At 41.6% G+C, this 13,770-nt stretch overlaps 2 protein-coding genes across 5 annotated transcripts in view; one reads left to right on the top strand and one right to left on the bottom strand.

Annotated features, from left to right (window-relative positions):
- LOC145940024 (uncharacterized) overlaps window positions 1-13,770 on the bottom strand; it is a 298,072-nt gene that overhangs the window by 229,153 nt on the left and 55,149 nt on the right. The window contains exon 5 of the mRNA XM_083044795.1: window positions 5,746-5,790. Coding sequence (XP_082900921.1) covers window positions 5,746-5,790 — 45 coding nt within the window. The remainder of the gene's footprint in view (window positions 1-5,745; window positions 5,791-13,770) is intronic.
- Window positions 1-13,770, top strand: part of Pdm3 (POU-domain protein pdm3) — a 115,981-nt gene that overhangs the window by 62,325 nt on the left and 39,886 nt on the right. The gene's annotated exons all lie outside the window — the stretch shown is intronic.

The following is a 13,770-nucleotide window of genomic DNA, read 5'->3' as shown; positions in this document are numbered from 1 at the left end:
CGGCCGCGCCGTTTCAGCTTTCTTCGGTTAACCGCGTTGCTCGGCCATCGCTTGCGCAGCATGTCAGTATCTCGTACTCGCGGTTTTCTTGCATTTATGAAATGTAATATATATATCGTGTTTATGTAGAGAAAAGATATACATATTTGTCGTAAGAATTGTTCTAAAACTATCATTTATCAAAATTAATTTGTAAGCATTTTAGATATTTATACAAACATTTCATACGAAAAATATGTATGTATAAATTATAAGTGCAACTTTCGCTAAGTTTTAAATTTACTTTTTGCTAATATGCAAAAAAAGAATGTGACACTGCACCAATTAATCGTACAAATTTGCGCAATTATATTTTTTCAAAAAAAAATTTAGAAATAATGGGATAAAGGTATGTTTGCGATAGACGAAACCCCTTCTTCCGAAGATCCTAGCGAGGACCTAATTCCCGGGTGTTCATTAGTCCCTGCAATATTCACGGTATAATCCCTCAGATCAGTGGGCTGTTGCCTAAGCCATCATTAAGACTCGAATAATTCAGGTTAACAGCAAATACAGCTGGGAATAATCTCGATTTGCATTTCGTTGTTTGTTTGGTAACCGGAAGGTGGGCCACACAAGAATAAACATTCGAAGAGAAGACAATGGTCTCTTCACCATCGGTCAGCTGTTTTCGCTCTCAAAGCTCAAAGGAGATGCCTTCCGACAGATTTATTGACAGATCACACTATGCAAAATTCGCTACTTTCGTAATGTTAATTAAACTTTTAAATCGCATATATCGCGCGTTCGATTTGCTCGAATCTTCTATATGCGCGAAATGAATTTGAAGAAGAATCAATCTGACTCTTACTCGATAAATATATGTACGTCACGCGTAAGCAAAGAGGCCGCAGTCGACGTCCAACTGATTGGATGTAAGCAGACACCCAGTGATGCAGACAGAACTATTCCATCCATCGAGGTATCGATTTACTTGGGCGTATCCACGGAAGCCTTAAAACCACGGTCGTCTAATTTGCCCGTCCGTCTGAAATTGCTTTCTTCGTATCCGAAGGCCGAGTATTCGCGCCGGGGTCTTCTGGACGTTGGTCGATCGGTCGCTTCTTGCAGTCGAGTTCCAGACTCCAGGGCCGGTTACAGAGCTGGCCGGGCAAATACAGGCTATGCATAACAATCGATCTCCCAGGAAACTATGGGGGTGGATGGTTAGCGGGCGGATAAAGCAGCAGGGTGGTTCGACGTAAGGGACGGCGAGGCGGCCACGAGGCAGCCAGACTGGCACAAGATGAGGGAAGTCTGAGATAGCCACTGACCAACACCCCATCTGCTGCCCCTTTCGAAACCAGGTTATCCGTTCTGCCCCCACCCCCTTCTCTCCTCTCCTATCTCCTCTCTCGTCTCTTCCCCGTTAAATTCGGACATCCTGAGAACTCCATCGAGTGCGTACGGAAAAGTTCTTTACTTAAACTTCGGATCTTCGATCGACGCAATTGTCGATACTATGAAGAATCGGAAAATTCAAGGTCTCGCGAAGCGAAAAAATGTTGGAAGAAACTCTGAGAGATTTTTATATAGAAAATTGTATTCTATGAAAACTTATTATTATATATAATGCATACACTAATTTATATACTTTCTTTTTGTTATAATTATTGTCTCTTGCTTTTCGATTTTAAATAACTCGCACAAATTATTTTTCAATTTCTGAAATTTTTGTTTTAATATTCGTGTACAGTATAAAGCATATAAATCAGCTCTGGTCAAATGCAAAATTCGAAGAAAACGTTCAGGCTAATATCGCTATTTCACGCAGATTGCCGCGTTTATCTCGGAAATCTCTTTTTTTCGCGAGATCGCGTACATACGTACGTCAAAAGTTTTCTTTTGTGGAAACTTCGCGAGGCACGTTCGCAGCCGGAGACGAGTAAAGCCATCGGTCAACTAGTATTACGGCATCTGCATGTTATTTACTCGCGAGCCACCGAGTACATTTGTTTGGATTATCCCTGAAATAAACCAGTGCCCATTCTACCACGCCTCCCTCTCCGATTCCTCCTCACTCGAGCAAACTACGAGGAAAGCAGATAAATGGTTCCAGTTTGTCCACTTTATGCGCAGCTACATCATTCGAGAAACGTCGCGCTCGCATCTTCGGCGAGCCAAGGTCTATCCTGCCCTCCCGAATTTAAATTTTAAATTTTACAAAATGTTAAGATCTCTCGAAAAAAAGACTTGTCGTTGAAAAGAGTAACTTGCTTTAAAAGCTTACATCCATCCGTTTTATCATGCGAAATTTGCTCTCCTGTATTTATAGCCTAATATTTATTATATTTTATTTTATTTTTATAATTCTAAATATTTTATACCGATTTATGATAAAATTAAACGATAAATTGCTCTCTTGCAAACGTGATCGAAAATAAATAATGTTCTTTTAATTTTCGACTGAATATATACACGACGTGATTTCTATCTGTGATGGTGCTACGATAATCATGAATGTGACCTTCTATTACGGGAGACTCCATTAATATCGCATCATACGCGATCATTTCCAACTACTGCTCAATGATCGCTGATCATCTCTGATGTACTTTACGATGGGACAATTGCGCAAGAATCTATTACAGTTCGCTCAGTCGCGACGCAGATTAAAAGGAAGCAGTTACTTGTAAACGTTTAAATATGGCGCAACATCATGTTTTAACGTCGTGTCGGCGAATGCAAAAATATACGTCTACGAAGTCTAGCGAAATAACGTGGTGGATCTCGAAGTCGCGGGATCGTCGGGATAGAGAACGACATTCCTGCGACTACCCTAATCGGTATTCATTGAAATTCGCATGCAAGATTCGTACTTATATATACAGTACAGCGTCCGTACGCACGTATGTATACCCACGTATATGTGTGTATATGTGCGTATCTCTGTATCCATCGTCGTGACGTCCACACGACACGATATTCGTAAATTTATGGCAATTCCGTCAATTAAGTCGAGTGAAGCGGAGTCATAACATAAATATGTAAACGGCAACGACGGGCTCCCTTGCGGCGTCCATATAAGCTGTGCTTGTCCATCAATGTCTCCGCGAAAGAGATCCAACATGCTCGTAAATGCATACCCAACGAAATGCAACGGTCAATGGCTATCATACGTATGTATATGTATGTAGGTATGTACGTGCGGATCCGCGCGTCGCATAACTCGTCCGCGACACGGCCGTGTCTGCGTGTCCGCGCACATTTTATCTAAAAGTATATGTATACGCAGGAGAAAAAGACGCTCGCGCGCGACGGACCGACTTGCGCTCATATTTTCGCGGCGGCTTACTTAGGTATCTGCCTAAGATACGGGTTCCCGTCAAACTTTCGAAGCGGCGAGATAATTGAATTCCTACCTCTTCTCTCGTTTGAAGCGAGTAATTAGCTAGGCGTTGCAGAATCAAGCGGAGATAATCGAATGATCGTTTGCAAAGAAAAAGAATAGGTGAGGGCGGGGAGAGAGTGAGGGCAGAAAACAATCTTTATTTCTTTTTCGACTAATTGGATGCGGTGTATTTTTATAATCCCTCTCTGCGCCCTTTGCCGATGAACTCTGCTATTATCTTGAATAAGATGAGCATTGTGATTCAATTATGCAATATTACTTATAAAAATATTGAAGATTATGTTACATTTGGAGTTATTCAATTATATTACGAAGAAGCGATATAAATCAACGTATAATTAAAGCCGACAAATAAAAAAAGTTTATAATGATTACAAATAATGTATAAACAGTTTTGAAAAACTCGATATTAATTTATCCATCCGTACTCTTTATTGAGAAAATCATAATGTTTTAAAATTCGGCTCGCACAACACTTGTTGGAAGAATTAACGCCTCATATAATGTAAATTAGGATTCCCCGATTTCGATGATGATCTCGACGCGTAGAAAGGAATACCCCGGTTCTCTTTCTCTTTCTCCATTTACGGTATTTCCCATTTAAACTTCTTAAGCGATCTCTTAATTCGCAACCCCGATGGCGCGGCAGTTCACCCCTTCCGTCCGCCGCGTTGTCCGTGCTATCCTCTCGACGGTCTCTTAATTTTACGAAAACCCCTAGCCGGCGCACTCCGCCCTCGCTCGCTTTCTGGGGCGAATGTAATTAATGTTTAGCATCTACATTATTTGTTTAGTTTCATTTCATTATCTTCGGAGGCGTCGGGTACGAGGATTTTATGCAAATAGAGCCGGGAGACGAAGTTTCCCCACCCTCTGTTTTCGCTCTCGCGTCTCTCGCGCCTCACTCTGTCTCTCTACAAGCGGCGAGGCTCTTATTGTCGTAGTTATTATTGCTATTATTATTGTTATTATTACAATCGCGACGACGATTACCATTATTATTTTCTCGGTGGCTTCGGTGCTCGAATAATAAATATCATTCATAATTCATTCCGCTTCTTTGGCGCTCATTAATCCTGTGATTAAATGTATCTCATTATTTAGAGAAGTCCGCCCAGAGCTTCACAGAAGCAGCAGAAGTGCCGTCGCGAACTTCGCGATCGATCCCATCGTTATGCCGAGTTTCATAACGAAAAGATTCATCGGTAAAGAAAGGGAGAGAACTCATATTTTTACAAATATACTTTTGTAGGAAAATGCGGAAGCTCGATGAGCTCCACGAATTTCACGGAAAATCGTTTCCTCGTCGATTTCTTCGACCGTTAACGAAGCATTTTAGCAACGCGGTCGGCGGTTTAATATAAAGTTACATTTTTCACGATTACACAAAGCTTACATATAGGTTATAAAAAATCGCAACTTTTCCCTCCCAAGGTAATAGGCATTCTAAGTAACTTTATATCGAGACGCGACGTCTCGGGTCGCGATTAGCATAAGGGTGCTGAAATAAAATCGATAAAATTCAGCCTTGCAAAGAGATTATGCGGCTGTTACTGTTCGATGAAACACTACGCACACGTACGTGTCACGCTCGCTCCGTCAAATCGTCCGCGCGCACGCTCGACGCGCCCGGTTAATGAGACACATTCACAAAGTTTGCCCTATGCCGAGACGAGCCGATTGTACGACGAGAATTAGCTTTTCAATTCAACCGTCCCGAGCTGGGAGAACTTACGGCACCAAAGTTCGACTGAATTTAAATACGTCGTCTGGATAAGTCGCGCGAGACGCTCGACGACCCTCGTCGACGACGCTCGAGTTTCGGTCGCCCCCTTCGCGAGTCGAGAGAGGAATCGAGAAGAGCGTCCTTTTACTTATGCTTGTTTCAGAAAACGAAATTGTATCCAAAAAACTCGAGAAGCTCAAATTTATTATAATATCTATTAATTAATTTATGTAAATTAGTATCCCTTTCTAAAAAAAGGCAGCATGTTAGGCAGCATGTTAAATATATTTTAAATTATATGTTATAATACTTTAAACTCGATTAATATTTTTGACAGTTATCAGCTGATTTCTGTCAAAAAATATTAATCGAATTTAAAGTATTACAACATATTATTTAAAACTAATATTATTTTATTTAATTTTATTTTGAACAAATTATCAAACTACTAACTTTTGCGACAGCCTCTCGATGCTACGAACGTAACGCACAATGCGAATCAAGACAGTCAATGCATCGCGGAAAAGATGCAACAGTACTTGCAAGAATGGACTTAACATGCCTTTTTTAGAAAGGGATGTTATAATACTTAATTCGATCGAAAAAAAAAAAACAATTTCTCACTCACCGGACCGGTGCAATAGCGGAATTGTAGTACACAGCACACATTGATCTGAAAACAAAATATTCAAATTATGTATATACATGTGTATGTGGGAGGGAGGGAGTTAGTTAATTTGCTAATTAATTTTTAAAATAATATGTTATAAAAATTAAAATAATATGTTTTAAATAATATGTTATAATATTTTTGACAGTATCAGCTGATTTCTGTCAAAAAATATTAATCAAGAATAAGGTATTATAAATTATAACATAATTTTAAAATTTAATTAGCAAATTAACGCTTTAATCAGCTGATTTCTGTGCAAAAATATTAATCGAGTTTAAACAAACTATATTATTTTTTTTTAAACATCATTCTTTTTAACATTAAATTGAAGAATGGTGCGCGCGTAGCGCGCACTTGTGTTGTTCTAGTAAAAGAAATAAGATATATGTACGCGCAGAAATGTTTTATAAGCGCTAGAAAAAAGTTAGCAATTAATACGCTATATACTAATATTTCGGCCATACCAGAGAGTTCTTCGCGATCTACAGAGAGAGAGACGTGAAAGTGCTTTATTCTTTCTTTATCTCCCTTTCTCTATCTCTTTCGGATGCAGAAGAACAAAAGGCTCGGCTGTGCTATGGACTGCGACTTGCGGCCGCTCGTGCACAGAAATAAAAAGGAAACGCGCGCGGAGTTGACGCCTTTATTATTCGCCGCTTTAATTTAAGCGACGCTAGCCGTCCCGTCACGGTTGCAGGTGTGAATTAAGCTCGGAATAAGCGAAAGAGCGGTGCGCGCGCGCTCGTATCCCACCCTCTTTCAGCGGGTGTGCAAAACGATGCGCGGTATAATTAAATGTGTGTTTTGATAAACGTGGAAGAGAGGTCAGTCTCCCCTCCTTCTCCCCCGCAACTTCCTCATGCGCCCTCGCGATCGCGTGTGGCAAGAACTGACTGATGCGCGGCGTTTGCTTGTATGGCAAACTTTCACGAAAGTTGCTACGTCGCTACTACCAAATCGGGTCCATCCCTTTCTCGCTCACACACAATCGTACGCCAACGTTTGCGCGCACGTGCAGGCACTCGTGTTCTTTCTTAGGTATCTCTCATACCCGCCCCTCTCCTTTTTCCCCTTTCGCTCTCTCGTCTTATATACCATCGTCGCCTTGCTCTGTTCTATCGGGTGATAGGGATTTGTGTTAGGGAGCCGTACCGACGGTGTTCTGGAAACTGCTGATTCGAAATTAACGAAAATTAATTGGCAACGTCGTGATATTAATTCCCGAGATTAATTCCCTGGGACGCAGTGCTAATTGATATCTCTCAGTGCCAGGAGCGAGCGAGAACGAGAGAGGAAGGGCGGGGGACTGCGAGTGGGGTGCGGAGATGCTAACCTCCCGGAGAGGAACGAGGATGCGGCGAGAGACAAGAAGAGGCGAGAGATCGACAGCTTAAGACGCGAATTGAGACCGGATTGAATCACTCATGTCGGATCGGATCAGTTTTTCGCGAAAAACGCGCGAGTAGTTTGCAAATCATCAGAAACAATTTGATTTTTCAGCTCGTTTGTCTATCATCAGTAAAACGCGTCACCGGAAATTTTCTACAAACTACTCCACACCTCTTCTATTCATATGGAATCGCGTTCTCGCGTCGAGGAAAGCTTTCACCAGGAGCTACTTTCATTGACGGATAAACCGCACGGTTTTGACGACAATTGAAGTTTAAAATTCCGAGCATCGTCGGTGTTTTACGCCGCTAAGAAACAGTCTAGGAGAGGAACTCGTAAAACGTAATATAATTAAACATAAAAATATCCCTTCCAGGCCCGGTTGGCTGGCTGAACGAGGCAAAGTGAATAAAAAGCGCTCTTTATTACAATGAGCTTTAATTAACGCGCGCGTTCCGCGATGACTACTCGCATAGCGCACTTTCTCAACTTTAATTTACAGTGTCTGAAAGCAGCCCGCCTTCGTTTTATACGTCGTTGCCATAAAGCATAGACACATAATTATGCGACGAAAGGGGTGAATAAACGCGCGACGTTGATTCGTCCAGAGCATTAAACCCTTTTATGAAACTGAGCCTCCCGTTTCTTCGGTGTTCCAAGAACAGCATCAAGAATGCTATGATATCTAAATAGTGTGAATTGTTATGCTGCAACATTGTATATCGGAGTGAATCTATAATGCGCAAAGTGTGAATTGTCATTATTAAATAAAGATTCACATTATCTTCTGTCTGAAAAATTCTCCTTCATATCCGACAGAATTTGTAATTATCTCTTCGGAATTCTAACGACAATAACAGCTCGTTATTTTTTATGTAGAACAATCATGTTGTTCCGAGAAAAATATCAAAGATGAGACAATATATGTATACATTGTGACAGTAATAAAAAAAGATAGATTTTTGAATGAAGGGGTGATCGGCGTCGATCTCGATAATACAACCGTCTAGATAATAAAACTCGACTCATATACAGATATCGTACGCCGCACGATGACTATCGCTAGTGGCACAGTAGACGAAATAGAAGTTTGTCATATAGAGCAAAGCTTATTCCCGATGCGTTTTGAAGTAATAAATTTGGCGGCGCCGGTCGATGGTCGGCGTCAGGTTATGCGCGAAAGTTGGAATTTATGCGTGGTTGTTTATGATCGCCGAATGATAAGAGATCTACGGCCGCATGACAAATGATCCCGTAATGAAAAGTGAAAGATACTGCACGTACCGCGGCCGGTTGCATAAATTTCAATGATTTAATGCGTCGCGCGTGTATACGTTGCGCGCGGGTATCCTCATTGAATAGGGATCGATAAAACTTTAGCGCATCGCTGGCGGTTCTGGTTGCCGCGCCGCGGTTCGAGACGAAAAGTCATCGATCCTATATACGTTTGCAACGCTTATCGGCGACCCGTGTGTCGCGTTGCCTCACAAACGGGAATCCTGCATATTAACGTCGTATCGGATATTCCGCCGAGATATGCCTCATTCGATTGACGGAAGAGCAGCCACGAGAAAGGCTCGTTCAAGAAGTCGTACGATTTCACAGATGGAGAGAGAATGCATATCTCGTTTGCGGCCATTAATCGGAATTTTCAATTATATGGAAACTTTGATGTCGAACCGCGAATAATCACCGACGATTTGTTTCGAGTAGTACGAAATCTTTTTTCCTATTCTTCTATAGATTCTTGTTTTACGTATATCTTGATAGCGCAAATTTAGATAAATATCTCTGACGTGATATTGTGTAACGATGAAACTTTTAATCATGACAAATGTAAATTAATTACGATGAGAATATGCGTGTATGTCGCGAGAACGCTAGAGTGTTTCTCGCGGTTGAAATTCTGAAAAAAATCAATTGCGATAATTCGTTGACGAGAAAAGTTGCGTGGAAAAAAATGCAGTCGGCATCCAGTTTGCACGATTTTTGTCATTCGCATTCGTACAACAATTCCGGAATTCCCCGATGACACCGTGATCGTTAGCGAAACGATCTGGTCGTACGGCAATGACCACGTCGTAGCACGGAAATCGTCGTCAGGGCGGTCGATCGATGGGGAATAACGCTGGAAACGCTGGCTAGGCTCCGGTAGGTTAGGTAGGGTGCTTAGGTGTTACAATGATTATCCGAGAGGGACAGCGAAAGGTAATTATGCCCGATAGAATCGGCGGGCGGGAGCGAGACCGAGGTATACTTTGCGCCGGTGAAGAAACAGAGACGGCGACGCTCGGCGCGCCAGCGCAACCGAGAAAGACGGCGAATCCTCGTAATTACCTCCAAGTGAGCTGCTTTCGGCTCAGCCGAACCTTCGAAACTTCGGGAATAAATAGCGTTCCGTATTACCGGTTCTGCGTTACGGGGTCAACGGAACGACTTGCCCAAGTCGGGAGAGCGCCGTCGTCGATCGCGTCGCGATCGATCGACTCGATCTCTCTAAGACTCTCGCTCTTAGAGACCCTTCCCGTTTGAGATTAACAATACGGGCAAATGTGTTGCATTTTGTATCGCCGATCAGTTGAGCGCGATAAATTTATTCCGATCAACACAGATTATATACAAATGTGCTGAAAAATGCTTTTTGTTGAAAAAATATATCTTCCAGCTCCGACGCGATGATAATCCTGTCGGAAGTTAAACGGCCCGAATCTTAACATGGCATTTTCTAATTTCTCGACGCCGCCGACTCGGAAACGAAACGTAATGAAACTTTATTTTCGCGTGCTTTTTGCGAAGACGCGAGATTGCAAGCGCGACGTCGGCACCCCCAACCCTTCTATCTCCTTACACCCCCTGCTCTACCTTGCGTCTCCAACTTTAAACGGATGTTAATGATTGCAAATGACTCGGGTGAAATGGCCGTCGTCGTTGAGAGTAATGGGATTCTTTACGAGGCGATTATTGACCCGCTTTTCTAGTTGTAGAAAAGGTGACGATAATAGAGCGTCTATAAAGACGGCGGTGCTCGGCCTCGGCCTCGGCCTCACTCTCTTTCTCCATCTCTCTTTCTCTTGCTCTCGGTGCTGCTCTGTCGTCGGTTAAGATTTAATCCGTTAATCTATTCCCGTAATAAGGAATCCATAATGAGTCGAAGCGGATATCTATACCGTACTGGAGAAGGGTCGAGCACGGTTACGTGAACGAGGATGGCAATAGAGAGAGACGAAGCAAACGACGAAAAGAGAGAGGGAGAGAGAGAGAGAATGATAGTGTCAGAGAGGGTGCGATGGGTGGATGGTCGTAAAGGGGGAGAAAGACGGCGGTGGATGGTGGTATTGGTGGGGCAGAGCTATTGGGTGGGGGGTTAATTAAGCCGTCCTAATATAACTTCTCCTCGCCTTTCCCCCTCTCCTTCCCCCGAGTTATCGAGTATTATTCCGCAAATGTGTCGACCTCAAAGACAATGCCATTCCGGGAAAATTTATTTGTGTCGCTGTACAACACAGTCCCGGTTTCTCTCTTTCCCTCTCCCTCCCTCTCTCTCTTTCTCTCCCTCCTTCTCTCCTTCTCTCCCGCACCTCGAAACAAACCCGACGAAACTTCTGCCAGCTCGCGCAACTTAATTAAACCGACCGTGGCCTCGGTCCTGCACGAAGTGTCGAGCCAGTCGTTGCTCCTTTTTTTCTTCCCTCTTCCCTCTGACCGCGCTAGCCTCAGTCGTCGTTCTCCAGTCGCTTCGTCTTTTCTTCTTCTTCGGCCGAGTTTTTCTCGCGCTTCTCACGAAACATTTTCGCGTGTTCGCGTATTCGAAACGAAAGAGAGATTTAACTGATCGAATCAAATATCGCCGACGATGCGAGCGAGGTCCCTTGGAAAATGGAATTCCCCTCTTGATGGCGGATAATGGTTATTTGGATGCGCGAATTTCATTGCACACCAGGCTATCACGATCGTTGTGGTAATTATGGGTCGACGTTTTCCTTGTAGCACCAAGTCAGTCTCCGTGAAGGAGCTTCCCAGAAGTCATCAGCGCGACCGACCACTCGACACATGTTAAGAGATCCACTTGTCATTTGTCAACTTGGCGGGAGATGAGATAAGAAGAGGGGGAGGGGAGGAGAAGCGATGGAGATGGGGAGGGAGACGATGAAATAAATTATTATTGCTCTAGTAAATCCGGTCAATCTCGTGGATGGACACCAATGCGTAGTAATGATGACCGAAGCGGCACAATAGAGATGCATGGAAGTGTGTTAATCCATAGAGATCGCAGTAGTATTTGATGCTTCTTATGATAAAAGCGCGTCTTTCTTCATTTAAATCGCGAATTTAAATCAACGCAGGTTGATCGTCATTGCATCGGGGTACCATTGCTTTACAGTTATCTTTAATTTTATTTAAAATTGTCTCATTTTTCTTTAATTATATTTTTGTTATTCTATTGTTTGTAGTTTGCTATAAAAATTAATTTACAACTTGTATCTCTCTCTTTCAACGCTACTTTTAATATAAGACGCAGAAAAATTATAAATTAAGATTATAGATTACATCAGTTTTCTTACAAGATCATTTGACTTGTTTACTTTTATGATAAAGAAAGAAAGATAACTGGAGGGTCTATACATATAATTCAAGGACATTAAAAGAGAAAGCATTAAGCGTTCATTAAAATTATCGTCTTACAAATATGCGTATCAAAAGAATTGATTAAAATCTTTGAAACAAGATCATGAATTACAAATCAGAGAGATCGAAAAAAATCAATATATTTTTTCACATGTGAATAATAATTTGTTATAAAAATTAATTCGCAATGTGTTGCTTTTGCTTTCGCCGACAGGCGGCACAAGGAGAGCCTGAAAAGCGTACCCGCGTAAAGTATTAAAAATATCAAAAGATCTTTGTAGTTAATAAAATGTACAATAGACATTAAAAATTTTTCAAGACTAAAATTTTACAAACAAAATTTAAATTAATATATTTTTTATTATTTTTGCTGTGTAAAATAAATTTAAATACGCAACAATTTATCTAAAGAATTAATTATGAAGTTAATTATAAAATTTATAGATCTTATAATCTGTATTTTATTATGACTGCCATAAGTTCGCTCTTTAAAAAATACAGAAATTACTAGTAATATTAAAAAATACCATTCGAGTTATAATTATGCGTAATACAACACATACGTAGTTATTATTTAATATTATATTTATGTGAAAATTATCATCGCGTTATACTCGACACATCACGTTAAGTTTAATAACACGTAATTCGTGGAAGAAATAATTTTATTCTAAGAAAGATTATTATTTGTGCGGCGGCCGATTTCTGCGCAGTCCTTGAGTTACACAATCCAGAGCTAAGATCATTAGCAGATGCCTCGGTGTTAATGAGCATAATTCTAGATGTTTCAACGATACTACAACGCTCATGGCTTTCTGCTAAGACGATTATTCCCGCTGCGCCGCGCGCCGCGATAATAACCAAGAATATGCGCATAAGTAGGCGTTATCGGATATGATTCACATAAAAAAAAAAAAATTAATAAGACTGCGAGACTGTCTTCGTGCGATCAATTAAGATAACAACGGGACGCGCCAGCAATGACAAATCCCAATTTTTTCAGAAACGCGTTTCTTTTTGATCATATGATTTTATTATGCTATGATAGAAAATATTTTTCTTACGTAAATCTTTATGTTTAATACAAACAGAATTACTTTTTAAAAGAGCATAAAATTGCGTGCGCGCAAATAGCATAATAAAATTATATATAATTATATATAATTATATCTATATTTTTTATCATATTATAAAAGATATTATTTTTTCAGTATAACGAAAGATTTGAATGTCATCGCCGCTGACATTCGTTGATAGTGTTTCTCATCGCTCTGTCCGTCAGCTTTTCCACTTAACCGCGAATGAAACGGAATCTCGTTAATTCCATCGTTCACGAACCAGCAAATTTCGGGTGGCTACGACGCGGAGCGTCGTACGTAAGATTAAGTACACTTTAATTATATCACCAGGCAGCATTTGACACCCACCGCTTATATAATTGTCTTTAGGTTGCGGTGCGACCTTCTCGAGGACTCGAAATCTCGTTAGCTAATCTCTCAGTTGGTTATCTCTCTCTCCCTCTCTCTTTCTCTCCCTCCTCTCTCCCTCCCGCCCCTCTCTCTCTCTTTCTGTCTTTCAACCGAGTTAATTTCCATCTCTTTGATTTTTGGTAACCCCTAGAAATTTCGTCGTCCCTAAAATCTTCTACGAGGCACGCGCCCGTTTTCCGCTCACCTTTCGTTTGTGTGACGGGGCTTTCGTCGACCCTTTTCACTGGATCTCTTTACCTGCCGGCAAAAGCGGCTCGAATAGGCGCACGTGACACTTTACGCCGAGATTTTACGTGAACGGCGTGACTGCGGGGCGATCTAATAAAGTCCCTCTTAGAACGGGCTAACATTATTCCGCTCTTTGACGTTTGCACATAGTCAGCGTTGCGGCGGCTTACTTTGCAGTCCGCGCACGCGATTCTGCGAAACGAGACGCCTTAAAGACACAGGCGCTCAGTTCACCTTTGCGCGCAGC

The sequence above is a fragment of the Prenolepis imparis genome, unplaced genomic scaffold (genome assembly GCF_030444845.1).
Source record: "Prenolepis imparis isolate NDT839.2.m4 unplaced genomic scaffold, iyPreImpa1.0 SCAF_8, whole genome shotgun sequence".
Lineage (NCBI taxonomy): Eukaryota > Metazoa > Arthropoda > Insecta > Hymenoptera > Formicidae > Prenolepis > Prenolepis imparis.
The sequence above is the reverse complement of the archived record's forward strand: the minus strand, read 5'-3'. Positions and strand labels throughout refer to the sequence as shown.